The sequence below is a fragment of the Salmo salar genome, chromosome ssa10 (genome assembly GCF_905237065.1).
Source record: "Salmo salar chromosome ssa10, Ssal_v3.1, whole genome shotgun sequence".
Lineage (NCBI taxonomy): Eukaryota > Metazoa > Chordata > Actinopteri > Salmoniformes > Salmonidae > Salmo > Salmo salar.
The window spans coordinates 116,134,775-116,149,273 of record NC_059451.1 but is presented as its reverse complement, the minus strand read 5'-3'; the positions used below and the strand labels follow the sequence as shown (position 1 = coordinate 116,149,273).

Sequence of the window (14,499 nt, the reverse complement as noted above, 5' to 3'; positions counted from 1 at the left end):
GGAGGGACCCTATAGTGTCTGTCTGGAGGGAGGAGGGACCCTATAGTGTCTGTCTGAGGGGAGGAGGGACCCTATAGTGTCTGAGGGGAGGAGGGACTCTATTGTGTCTGAGGGGAGGAGGGACTCTATAGTGTCTGAGGGGAGGAGGGACCCTATAGTGTCTGTCTGAGGGGAGGAGGGACCCTATAGTGTCTGTCTGGAGGGAGGAGGGACCCTATAGTGTCTGAGGGGAGGAGGGACTCTATAGTGTCTGAGGAGAGGAGGGACCCTATAGTGTCTGAGGAGAGGAGGGACCCTATAGTGTCTGAGGAGAGGAGGGACCCTATAGTGTCTGAGGGGAGGCGAGACTCTATAGTGTCTGAGGGGAGGAGGGACCCTATAGTGTCTGAGGGGAGGAGGGACCCTATAGTGTCTGAGGGGAGGAGGGACTCTATAGTGTCTGAGGGGAGGAGGGACCCTATAGTGTCTGAGGAGAGGAGGGACCCTATAGCGTCTGAGGGGAGGAGGGACCCTATACTGTCTGAGGGGAGGAGGGACTCTATAGTGTCTGAGGGGAGGAGGGACCCTATAGTGTCTGAGGAGAGGAGGGACCCTATAGTGTCTGAGGAGAGGAGGGACCCTATAGTGTCTGAGGGGAGGAGGGACTCTATAGTGTCTGTCTGAGGGGAGGAGGGACCCTATAGTGTCTGTCTGAGGGGAGGAGGGACCCTATAGTGTCTGAGGGGAGGAGGGACCCTATAGTGTCTGAGGGGAGGAGGGACCCTATAGTGTCTGTCTGAGGGGAGGAGGGACCCTATAGTGTCTGTCTGAGGGGAGGAAGGACCCTATAGTGTCTGAGGGGAGGAGGGACCCTATAGTGTCTGTCTGAGGGGAGGAGGGACCCTATAGTGTCTGTCTGAGGGGAGGAGGGACCCTATAGTGTCTGTCTGAGGGGAGGAGGGACCCTATAGTGTCTGAGGGGAGGAGGGACCCTATAGTGTCTGAGGGGAGGAGGGACCCTATAGTGTCTGAGGGGAGGAGGGACCCTATAGTGTCTGAGGGGTGGAGGGACTCTATAGTGTCTGAGGGGAGGAGGGACCCTATAGTGTCTGAGGGGAGGAGGGACCCTATAGTGTCTGAGGGGAGGAGGGACCCTATAGTGTCTGAGGGGAGGAGGGACTCTATAGTGTATGAGGGGAGGAGGGACCCTATAGTGTCTGAGGAGAGGAGGGACCCTATAGTGTCTGTCTGAGGGGAGGAGGGACCCTATAGTGTCTGAGGGGAGGAGGGACCCTATAGTGTCTGTCTGAGGGGAGGAGGGACCCTATAGTGTCTGTCTGAGGGGAGGAGGGACTCTATAGTGTCTGAGGGGAGGAGGGACTCTATAGTGTCTGAGGGGAGGAGGGACCCTATAGTGTCTGAGGGGAGGAGGGACCCTATAGTGTCTGAGGGGAGGAGGGACCCTATAGTGTCTGAGGGGAGGAGGGACCCTATAGTGTCTGAGCTGAGGAGGGACTCTATAGTGTCTGAGGGGAGGAGGGACCCTATAGTGTCTGTCTGAGGGGAGGAGGGACCCTATAGTGTCTGAGGGGAGGAGGGACCCTATAGTGTCTGAGGGGAGGAGGGACCCTATAGTGTCTGAGGGAGGAGGGACCCTATAGTGTCTGAGGGGAGGAGGGACCCTATAGTGTCTGAGGGGAGGAGGGACCCTATAGTGTCTGAGGGGAGGAGGGACCCTATAGTGTCTGAGGAGAGGAGGGACCCTATAGTGTCTGAGGGGAGGAGGGACCCTATAGTGTCTGAGGAGAGGAGGGACCCTATAGTGTCTGTCTGAGGGGAGGAGGGACCCTATAGTGTCTGTCTGAGGGGAGGAGGGACCCTATAGTGTCTGAGGGGAGGAGGGACCCTATAGTGTTTGAGGGGAAGAGGGACCCTATAGTGTCTGAGGGGAGGAGGGACTCTATAGTGTCTGAGGGGAGGAGGGACCCTATAGTGTCTGAGCCTATAGTGTCTGAGGGGAGGAGGGTCCCTATAGTGTCTGAGGGGAGGAGGGACCCGATAGTGTCTGTCTAAGGGGAGGAGGGACTCTATAGTGTCTGAGGGGAGGAGGGACCCTATAGTGTCTGAGGGGAGGAGGGACCCTATAGTGTCTTTCTGAGGGGAGGAGGGACCCTATAGTGTCTGAGGGGAGGAGGGACTCTATAGTGTCTGAGGGGAGGAGGGACCCTGTAGTGTCTGTCTGAGGGGAGGTGGGACCCTATAGTGTCTGAGGGGAGGAGGGACCCTATAGTGTCTGAGGGGAGGAGGGACTCTATAGTGTCTGAGGGGAGGAGGGACCCTATAGTTTCTGTCTGAGGGGAGGAGGGACCCTATAGTGTCTGAGGGGAGGAGGGACTCTATAGTGTCTGAGGGGAGGAGGGACCCTATAGTGTCTGAGGAGAGGAGGGACCCTATAGTGTCTGTTTGAGGGGAGGAGGGACCCTATAGTGTCTGTTTGAGGGGAGGAGGGACCCTATAGTGTCTGAGGGGAGGAGGGACCCTATAGTGTCTGTCTGAGGGGAGGAGGGACCCTATAGTGTCTGTCTGAGGGGAGGAGGGACCCTATAGTGTCTGAGGGGAGGAGGGACCCTATAGTGTCTGAGGGGAGGAGGGACCCTATAGTGTCTGAGGAGAGGAGGGACTCTATAGTGTCTGAGGGGAGGAGGGACTCTATAGTGTCTGAGGGGAGGAGGGACTCTATAGTGTCTGAGGGGAGGAGGGACCCTATAGTGTCTAAGGGAGGGACCCTATAGTGTCTGTCTGAGGGGAGGAGGGACCCTATAGTGTCTGAGGGGAGGAGGGACCCTATAGTGTCTGAGGGGAGGAGGGACTCTATAGTGTCTGAGGGGAGGAGGGACCCTATAGTGTCTGAGGGGAGGAGGGACCCTATAGTGTCTGTCTGAGGGGAGGAGGGACCCTATAGTGTCTGAGGGGAGGAGGGACCCTATAGTGTCTGTCTGAGGGGAGGAGGGACTCTATAGTGTCTGAGGGGAGGAGGGACCCTATAGTGTCTGAGGGGAGGAGGGACCCTATAGTGTCTGAGGGGAGGAGGGACCCTATAGTGTCTGAGGGGAGGAGGGACCCTATAGTGTCTGAGGAGAGGAGGGACCCTATAGTGTCTGAGGGGAGGAGGGACCCTATAGTGTCTGTCTGAGGGGAGGAGGGACCCTATAGTGTCTGTTTGAGGGGAGGAGGGACCCTATAGTGTCTGAGGGGAGGAGGGACCCTATAGTGTCTGAGGGGAGGAGGGACCCTATAGTGTCTGTCTGAGGGGAGGAGGGACCCTATAGTGTCTGAGGGGAGGAGGGACCCTATAGTGTCTGAGGGGAGGAGGGACCCTATAGTGTCTGTCTGAGGAGAGGAGGGACTCTATAGTGTCTGAGGGGAGGAGGGACCCTATAGTGTCTGTCTGAGGGGAGGAGGGACCCTATAGTGTCTGTCTGAGGGGAGGAGGGACCCTATAGTGTCTGAGGGGAGGAGGGACCCTATAGTGTCTGAGGGGAGGAGGGACCCTATAGTGTCTGAGGGGAGGAGGGACCCTATAGTGTCTGAGGGGAGGAGGGACTCTATAGTGTCTGTCTGAGGGGAGGAGGGATCCTATAGTGTCTGAGGGGAGGAGGGACCCTATAGTGTCTGTCTGAGGGGAGGAGGGACCCTATAGTGTCTGAGGGGAGGAGGGACCCTATAGTGTCTGAGGGGAGGAGGGACCCTATAGTGTCTGAGGGGAGGAGGGACCCTATAGTGTCTGAGGGGAGGAGGGACCCTATAGTGTCTGTCTGAGTGGAGGAGGGACCCTATAGTGTCTGTCTGAGGGGAGGAGGGACTCTATAGTGTCTGAGGGAAGGAGGGACTCTATAGTGTCTGAGGGGAGGAGGAGCCCTATAGTGTCTGAGGTTAGGAGTTAATCCTCAGAGTGGAGTACATGGGTGGGGTCTGAAATAATTTTCTGTGCTTATCTGTTCCACGGTCTGTTTTAAAAATAATCAGTGAGTCTTGTGTCTGTAGGAATGCATCTATTACATGTGTTTCTATGGTAGTATCATATCCAAACCTAACAGTATGTTAACACTCAGGCCATCGTCCCAGATAGTCATAGCTGTGAAAATCAGTGAACGTCTGCCCCCTGCTGGTACATGGCTGTACTACTCCTCGGTGCTATAGCCTCTGAGGCTGCCTCTGACACATCGTGTTGCATACTATTTTCTCACACCGTCAGCCCAGAGCTGAGTTTGGAACCTCTAGTCTCAGTGTAGGGCTGTATAAGACAAAATAAGCTGTTTATAGTGCTGTTTTATGTATTTTTATAGTGTCGCTCTGTATTTTTTGTCAATGGTACTTTACACTGATCCGTTCAGGTTTTCCTCTCTGAGTCGTGTCTTAGCCATATTTGGGTCTCCTTTGGAACTGTCTATTTCTTCCTCTTTGATCATTGTTAAACAAACCTATTTGGTATCAAACGGGAGCTCCACCAGAATACTCTACAGCAGAAATTCATATTCATGTTATGCAAATTCATCCAGCCAAACCAATCTGTGAAACCATGGTAACGTCTTTCAGCTGCCTCCGTGGGTACAGAATTACAGTTCCTGAGTGAGATTTGTCCTTTTCAGCTCCTTTCACAGCATCATGACGACAGTTAGATATTAGAGCATCGAGAGAGAGAGCATAGAGAGAGAGAGAGAGAGAGAGACAGAGAGAGAGAGAGAGAGAGAGAGAGAGAGAGAGAGAGAGAGAGAGAGAGAGAGAGAGAGAGAGAGAGAGAGAGCTTTACATACTACTGTTCTGAGTCAACCCCAGCCAAACACAGCTGTACTGATGGCCTGGTTATATATATAAAATATATATGCTATGGTTAGAATTTAAAGATGTGTACTGTAGGCTAATATCCTTGGTCAGGATGATAGTGTGAAACCAGTGTAAGAGCCAGCTCCTCAGCCTTCCTCCTGGCTCCACCTCATATTGACTCACTACCCGCTTCCTCCATGACTGATCGTTTGAGGGTTGTATATCTTCTCTCTGTAGACGAGCTGTCATTCCGCTGGATTCTGAATGAGTTCCCCGTCTTCATCCCTCTGGATAAACGTCGCTTCATCTCTCAGACTACGGGGAACCTCTTCATCTCGAAGGTAGACTTCTAACATTGTCTTTGGCTGTGTCCCAAATCACATCCTATCCCCTATCTGCAATGTCATGGGGCATTTTCAAAAAGTACATTTCTATTTTCCAACCGGGTTATACATTATACAAATCAAACCATCTAGTGTTCAGCGAAATAACAACACAATGTCAAATACAGGTAGCCTAGTCAAATAATTAACATCCAATCACATTAACCGTTACTCTCTCGCAGGAAATCTTCACTCTTGCGCAGACATTTAGAAACGAAACATGACAATTTGAAAAATAACCCACAGCAGTTTTTGAGCGAGATTAAAGACAACTTTCGAGTAGTAAGACATGTATAAAAGCAACAGATACCATTAATAAGAAGGAGCTAGAAACGTCTTATATGGTGAGCTACCAAGTGGCTAGGACAGGCAAGCCCATACTATTGTGGAGGACTTAATTCCTCCTGCTGCCGCGGATATGGCCAAAAAAACTATACAGTCAATTTCTTCATCAAACAACACTGTTTCATGAAGCATCGGTGACATGGCAGGAGATGTTTTGAGACAATTACTGCTTCGCACACAAGGCAGTGAATTCTATGTGTTACAACTGGATGAGACATCAGATGGGACGGGCCTGGCACAGCTCCTGGTATATGTCCGTTACGTTAATGGGGGGTCAACTAAGGAAGACATCCTCTTCTGCAAACCACTGGAAACCAGGACAACATTAGAGGATATTTTTTAAGTACTGGACAGCTTTGTGACATCAAATGGATTTTGGTGGTCAAGATGTGTTTGTATCTGTACTGATGGCGCAAAAGCCATGACAGGGAGACATAGTGGAGTGGTAACGCGTGTGCAAGCAGTTGCTCCCGGCACAACTTTGGTACACTGCATCATCCACCGAGAGGCTCTTGCTGCCAAGGGAATGCCTGACAGCTTGAAAAATGTTTTGAACACAACTGTGAAAATGGTTAACCTTGTGAAGGTAAGGCCCCTGAACTCTCGTGTATTTTCTGCCTTATGCAATGATATGGTCAGCGACCATGTAACGCTTTTACAACATACAGAAGTGCGCTGGTTATCAAGGGGCAAAGTATTGACACATTTTTTTAATTGAGAGACGAGCTTCAAGTTTTCTTTACTGACCATAATTTTCACTTGTCTGACCGCTTGCATGATGACGAGTTTCTCACACGACTGGCCTATCTGGGTGATGTTTTTTCTCGCCTGAATGATCTGAATCTAGGATTACAGGGACTCTCCGCAACTATGTTCAATGTGCGGGACAAAACTGAGGCTATGATTAAAAAGTTGGAGCTCTTCTCTGTCTGCATTAACAAGGACAACATACAGGTTTTTCCATCCATTGTATGATTTTTTGTGTGCAAATGAACTCAAGCTTACAGACAATGTCAAATGTGATATAGCGAAGCACCTGAGTGAGCTGGGTGCGCAATTACACAGGTACTTTCCCGAAATGGACGACACAAACAACTGGATTCGTTATCTCTTTCATGCCTTGCCTCCAGTCCACTTACTGATATCTGAACAAGAGAGCCTCATCGAAGTTGCAACAAGCAGTTCTGTGAAAATTGAATTTAATCAGAAGCCTCTGCCAGATTTCTGGATAGGGCTGCGCTCAGAATTTCTTGCCTTGGAAAATCGCGCTGTTAAGACACTGATGCCCTTTGCAACCACGTACCTATGTGAGAGTGGATTCTCGGCTCTCATTAGTATGAAAACTAAATACAGGCACAGACTGTGTGTGGAAAATGATTTAAGACTGAGACTCTCTCCAACACAACCCAACACCGCAGAGTTATATGCATCCTTTCAAGCACACCCTTCTCATTAACCTGTGGTGAGTTATTCACATTTTCTATGGACAAATAAGGTTTTATATGTAAGATGGCTAAATAAAGAGCAAAATTATTGATTATTATTATATTATTATTTCTGTCCTGGTCCTATAAGAGCTCTTTGTCACTTCCCACGAGCCGGGTTGTGACAAAAACAAAAATCAATAAATGTATTGTATAATGTGTGTGTGGCAGGCTTACAATGATGGCAAAAAACAACATTTGAGAGTGTGCTGACCCTGGTGCTAGAGGGGGTACTCAGCTGGAGGTTGAATGTTTGAAGGGGTACGGGACTATAAAACGTTTGGGAACCACTGCCCTATATAGTGCACTACTTGTGTTTTCATGAATTGTTGATGTCTGTCACCAGGTGGACTCGTCTGACAGCGGCAACTACTCCTGCTTTGTCTCCAGTGCCTCCATCTCCAAAAGCGTCTTCAGCAAGTTCATCCCCCTCGTCCCCCTGGCAGAACGTTAGTTTCTGGTTTCCTCTACGTTGAGATAGAAACCTGTTGCGTAATGGCTACCATAACATCCACCAGTCTGCACATACCTTTTGTCCCCCTGGCTGAACGTTAGTTTCTGGTTTCCTCTACGTTGAGATAGAAACCTGTTGCGTAATGGCTACCATAACATCCACCAGTCTGCACATACCTTTTGTCCCCCTGGCTGAACGTTAGTTTCTGGTTTCCTCTACGTTGAGATAGAAACCTGTTGCGTAATGGCTACCACAACATCCACCAGTCTGCACATACCTTTTGTCCCCCTGGCAGAACGTTAGTTTCTGGTTTCCTCTACGTTGAGATAGAAACCTGTTGCGTAATGGCTACCACAACATCCACCAGTCTGCACATACCTTTTGTCCCCCTGGCTGAACGTTAGTTGCTGGTTTTGTTACCTATTAAAAAATAGGAATCAGTAAAGATAGTCCTCCCATTATTCAGCATCATGCATATACCCTACAACTTATAAGATCACCTTGATCACTATCTAAGTTTTAGTCGTCACACAATTACCTGTCTGTAGTTTGCTTTGTTTTGCTAGGACAGAGTTGGTCCAAAGAGTTGGTCCATCTTAAGACCAGAGAACCACACATGAACCTAAGAGAGGATGAATCTCAGGAACAAGAGAGATAGGGTTAGTCGGGCGGACTCCATCTCTGGAGTCAGAGACCACAGCTGAAGTGTGGAGAGAGAGAGCCTTTTGTTGTATGTTTTTCTGAATATGGAAAAAGCTTGAAAAGAGAAAAAGATTAAGAGAAACCTAGAGTTCACCTAGAGTTCACCTAGAGTTCACCTGGAGCTCACCTGGAGTTTCCCTTAGAGTTCACCTAGAGCTCACCTGGAGCTCACCTGGAGTTTCCCTTAGAGTTCACCTAGAGCTCACCTGGAGCTCACCTGGAGTTTCCCTTAGAGTTCACCTAGAGCTCACCTGGAGCTCACCTGGAGCTCACCTGGAGTTTCCCTTAGAGTTCACCTAGAGCTCACCTGGAGCTCACCTGGAGTTTCCCTTAGAGTTCACCTAGAGTTCACCTAGAGTTAAGTTTTGGTTCATTTTTTATGTATATTTTTTACTCAATCTGTGTGACACAAACTAGCATGTTCTTAGACTGGTCCCAGATCTCTTTGTGCTGTCTTGCCAACTCCTATGGTCATGTGATTTTAGGTATGGGAATTACCCAAGGAGTTGGCTAGAGCACAAACAGTATAGGGATAAGTCTAGCATGTTGTGTTGTAGTTGAGAAGGTTGTAGGGGAGAACAGTAGTTTACTCAACCACACTTCAGGAGCTCTATGCTCTGTCATGCATATGTTTTACTATGACTACATCACCACACTATAACAGGGGCCTCTGGCTGTGTCGTGGCCCATATCTAGCACTGCACTGTTACAACTCATCATGAAGGGCAAACTGAGCTGGAAGCAGTGTGTGTGTGTGTGTGTGTGTGTGTGTGTGTGTGTGTGTGTGTGTGTGTGTGTGTGTGTGTGTGTGTGTGTGTGTGTGTGTGTGTGTGTGTGTGTGTGTGTGTGTGTGTGTGTGTGTGTGTGTGTGTGTGTGTGTGTGTGTGATGCAGCGCAGCTAACCTATCCTACCGGAGACAACCATTTACAATGAAGTGCCTCCAACCAAATGCATCACCTTGTCACCACACAGAATGAACTAACGTATTGTTGCTGATCTAAGTTGTGTTATGAATAAACAGGTGACTCAGGTCCATTTGTTTCTATTTCCTGTTTCTCCACCAACCAGGCCCAATAAGGAAGTACCCTGCTGATATCAAAGTCAAGTTCCCAGACACCTTTGCACTGGTGGGCCAGAACATCACACTGGAATGCTTCGCCCTGGGAAAGTAAGTCTCGATATAACCAGTGCATTGTTACAAGTACATTTTGAAGTAGACAGAGATTCAGTGATATTATGTATGCAAACTATTACGGACTACAAAGGGAAACCCAGCCGCGAGCTGCCCAGTGACGTGAGTCTACCAGACAAGCTAAATGCCTTTTATGCTCGCTTCGAGGCAAGCAACACTGAAGCATGCATGAGAGCACCAGCTGTTCCGGATGACTGTGTAATCATGCTCTCCGTAGCCAATGTGAGCAAGACCTATAAACAGGTCAACATTCACAAGGCCGCGGGGCCAGAGGGATTACCATGACGTGTAGTCAGAGTATACGCAGACCAACTGGCAAGTGTCTTCACTAACATTTTCAAACTTTCCTTGACCGAGTCTGTAATACCCACATGTTTCAAGCAGACCACCATAGTCCCTGTGCCCAAGAAAGCGAAGGTAACCTGGCTAAATGACTACCGCTCCGTAGCACTCACGTTGGTAGTCATGAAGTGCTTTGAAAGGCTGATCATGGCTGACATCAACACCATCATCCCGGAAACCCTAGACCCACTCCAATTCGCATACCGCCCCAACAGATCCACAGATGACGCAATCTCAATTGCACTTCAAACTGCCTTTCCCACCTGGACAAAAGGAACACCTATGTGAGAATGTTGTTCATTGACTACAGCTCAGCGTTCAACACCATAGTGCCCACGAAGCTCATCACTAAACTAAGGACTCTGGGACTAAACACCTCCCTCTGCAACTGGATCCTGGACTTCCTGACGGGCCACCTCCAGGTGGTAAGGGTAGGTAACAACACATCTGCCACGCTGATCCTCAACACAGGGGCCCCTCAGGGGTGCGTGCTTAGTCCCCTCCTGTACTCCCTGTTCACCCACGACTGCATGGCCAAGCACAACTCCAACACCATCATTACATTTGCTGATGACACAACAGTGGTCGGCCTGATCCCCGACAATGATGAGACAGCCTATAAGGAGGAGGTTAGAGACCTGGCTGTGTGCGGCAGGACAACAACCTTTCCCTCAATGTGAGCAAGACAAAGAAGATTATTGTGGATTACAGGAAAAGGAGGGCCGAACATTCCCCCATCCACATCGAGGCTGGAGCTGGAGTGGAGCGGGTTGAGAATTTCAAGTTCCTTGGTGTCCACATCACCAACAAACTATCATGGTCCAAACACACCAAGACAGTCGTGAAGAGATTATGACAACATATTTTCCCCCTCAGGAGACTGAAAAGATTTGGCATGGGTCCTCAGAGCCTCAAAAGGTTCTACATCTGCACCATCGACAGCATCCTCACTGGTTGCATCACCGCCTGGTATGGCAACTGCTCGGCATCCAACCATAAGGCGCTACAATTTACTGGGGCCAAGCTTCCTGCCATCCAGGACCTACAGTACCAGTCAAAAGTTTGGACACACCTACTCATACAAAGGTTTTTCTTTATTTGTACTATTTTCTACATTGTAGAATAATAGTGAAGACATCAAAACTATGAAATAACACATAGTGAATCATGTAGTAACCAAAAAAGTGTTAAACAAATAAAAAAATATTTTTGATTTTTCAAAATAGCTACCCTTTGTCTTGATGACAGTTTAGCACACTCTTGGCATTCTCTCAACCAGCTTCATGAGGAATTATTTTCCAACAGTCTTTAAAACATTTTTTTTCCTTTATTTAACTAGGCAAGTCAGTTAAGAACAAATTCTTATTTACAATGACGGCTTACACCGGCCAAACCCAGATGGCGCTGGGCCAATTGTGCACCACCCTGTGGGACTCCCAATCACAGCCAGTTGTGATACTGCCTGGATTTGAACCAGGGGTTTCTGTAGTGATGCCTCTAGCACTAGAGACACAGTGCCTTAGACCGCTGCGCCCCTCGGGAGCCCCAGTTTTGAAGGAGTCTTGAAGGAGTTCTCACATATGCTGAGCATTTGTTGGCTGCTTTTCCTTCACTCTGCGGTCCAACTCATTCCAAACCATCTCAATTGGGTTGAGGTCTGGTGATTGGGGAGGCCAGATCATCTGATGCAGCACTCCATCACTCTCCTTCTTGGTCAAATAGCCCTTACACAGCCTGGAGGTGTGTTGGGTCATTGTCCTGTTGAAAAACAAATGATAGTCCCACTAAGCGCAAAGCAGATGGGATGGCGTATTGCTGCAGAATGCAGTGGTAGCCATGCTGGTTAAATGTGCCTTGAATACTAAATAAATCACAGACAGTGTCACCAGCAAAGCACCCCCACACCATCACACCTCCTCCTCCATGCTTCACGGTGGGAACCACACCTGGTGAGATCATCTGTTCACCTACTCTGCATCTCACAAAGACATGGCAGTTGGAAACAAAAATCTCACATTTTGACTCATCAGACCAAAGGACAGATTTCCACCGGTCTAATGTCCATTGATCGTGTTTCTTGGCCTAAGCAAGTCTCTTCTTATTATTTGTGTCCATTAGTTGTGGTTTCTTTGCAGCAATTCAACCATGAAGGCCTGATTCACGCAGTCTCCTCTGAACAGTTGATGTTGAGATGGGTCTGTTACTTGAACTATGTAAAGCATTTAATTGGGCTACAATTTCTTAGGCAGTTAACTCTAATGAACTTATCTTCTGCAGCGGAGGTAACTCTGGGTCTTCATTTCCTGTGGTGGTCCTCATGAGAGCCAGTTTTATCATAGCGCTGGATGGTTTTGCAACTGCACTGCTCTTTGCTTATTTGAGCTGTTCTTGTCATAATATGGACTTGGTCTTTTACCAAATAGAGCTATCTTCTGTATACCACCCCTACCTTGTCACAACACAACTGATTGGTTCAAATGCATTAAGAAGGAAAGAAATTCAAAAATTAACACACAACTGTTAACTGAAATGCATTCCAGGTGACTACCTCATGAAGCTGGTTGAGAGAATGGGAAGAGTGTGCAAAGCTGTCATCAATGCAAAGTGTGGCTACTTTGTTTAACACTTTTTTTGGTTACTATGTGATTCCATATGTGTTATTTAATGTAGAAAATAGTAAAAAATAAAGAAAAACCCTGGAATGAGTAGGTGTGTCCAAACTTTTGACTGATACTATATACTAAGCGGTGTCAGAGGAAAGCCCAAAAAATGGTCAAACACTCCAGTCCCCCAAGTCATAGACTGTTCCCTCTGCTACTGCACAGCAAGTGGTACCGGAGCACCAAGTCTAGGTTCAAAAGGCTCCTTAACAGCTTCTAGCCCCAAGCCATAAGACTGCTGAACAATTCATAAAATGGCCACCCGGACTATTTACATTGACACCCCCGCCCTCCCTTTGATTTTGCACTGCTGCTACTCGCTGGTTATATCTATGCATAGTGACTTTACCACTTACTACATGCACTTTAGTTTATTTAGTAAATATTTTCTTAACTCGATTTCTTAAACTGCATCTTTGGTTAAGGGCTTGTAATAAGCATTTTCGGCGCATGTGACAAATAACATTTGATTTGATTTTGATTTGATCCTTGCTCAGACCTAGAGTATGACGTGGTTTATTGTAATACACTGTGTGTAAATATTCATATGACAAAGCTATGTGTTTACAGTGGCTTGCGAAAGTATTCACCCCCTTGGCATTTTTCCTATTTTGTTGCCTTACAACTTGGAATTAAAATAGATTTTTTGGGGGGGGGTTTGTATCATTTCATTAACACACTATGCCTACCACTTTGAATATGCTAAATATTTTTTTATTGGGAAACAAACAAGAAATAAGACAAAAAAAATGAAAACTTGAGCGTGCATAACTATTCACCCCCCCCAAAGTCAATACTTTGTAGAGACACCTTTTGCAGCAGTTACAGCTGCAAGTCTTTTGGGGTATGTCTCTATAAGCTTGGCACATCAAGCCACTGGGATTTTTGCCCATTTTTCAAGGCAAAACTGCTCCAGCTCCTTCAAGTTGGATGGGTTCCGCTGGTGTACAGCAATCTATACGTCATACCACAGATTCTCAATTGGATTGAGGTCTGGGCTTTGACTAGGCCATTCCAAGACATTTAGATGTTTTCCCTTAAACCACTCGAGTGTTGTTTCAGCAGTATGCTTAGGGTCATTGTCCTGCTGGTAGGTGAACCTCCGTCCCAGTCTCAAATCTCTGGAAGACTGAAATAGGTTTCCCTCAAGAATTTCCCTGTATTTAGCTCCATCCATCATTCCTTCAGTTCTAACCAGTTTCCCAGTCCCTGCAGATGAAATACATCCCCACAGCATGATGCTGCCACCACCATGCTTCACTGTGGGGATGGTGTTCTCGGGGTGATTAGAGATGTTGGGTTTGCGCCAGACATAGCGTTTCATTGATGGCCAAAAAGCTACATTTTAGTCTCATCTGACCAGAGTACCTTCTTCCATATGTTTGGGGAGTCTCCCACATGCCTTTTGGCGAACAACAAACGTGTTTGCTTATTTTCTTCTTTAAGCAATGGCTTTTTTCTGGCCACTCTTCCATAAATCCTAGCTCTGTGGAGTGTACGGCTTAAAGTGGTCCTATGGACAGATGCTCCAATCTCTGCTGTGGAGCTTTGATGCTTCTTCAGGGTTAACGTTGGTCTCTTTGTTGCCTCTGATTAATGCCCTCCTTGCCCGGTCCGTGAGTTTTGGTGGGTTGCCCTGTCTTGGCAGGTTTGTTGTGGTGCCATATTCTTTCCAGTTTAAAAAAATATATATTTAATGGTGCTCCGTGGGATGTTCAAAGTTTCTGATATTGTTTTATAACCCAACCCTGATCTGTACTTCTCCACAACTTTGTCCCTGACCTGTTTGGAGAGCTTCTTGGTCTTCATGGTGCCACTTGCTTGGTGGTGCCCCTTGCTTAGTGGTGTTGCAGACTCTGGGGCCTTTCAGAACAGGTGTATATATACTGAGATCATGTGACAGATCATGTGACACTTAGATTGCACACAGGTAGACTTTATTTAACTAATTATGTTACTTCTGAAGGTAATTGATTGCACCAGATCTTATTTAGGGGCTTCATAGCAAAGAGGGTGAATACATACAGTTGAAGTCGGAAGTTTAAATACACCTTAGCCAAATACATTTAAACTCAGTTTTTCACAATTCCTAACATTTAATCCTAGTAAAAATCCCCTGTTTTAGGTCAGTTA

At 47.5% G+C, this 14,499-nt stretch overlaps 1 protein-coding gene across 5 annotated transcripts in view; it reads left to right on the top strand.

Moving 5' to 3' along the window:
• The window catches only part of LOC106561641 (contactin-1a), a 164,364-nt gene that overhangs the window by 111,109 nt on the left and 38,756 nt on the right, over positions 1-14,499 (top strand). For all 5 annotated transcript variants that reach the window (XM_014125783.2, XM_014125784.2, XM_045688469.1 and 2 more), the window contains 3 exons: positions 5,041-5,144; positions 7,362-7,464; positions 9,241-9,340. In XM_014125783.2, the coding sequence (XP_013981258.1) occupies positions 5,041-5,144; positions 7,362-7,464; positions 9,241-9,340 (307 nt within the window). The remainder of the gene's footprint in view (positions 1-5,040; positions 5,145-7,361; positions 7,465-9,240; positions 9,341-14,499) is intronic.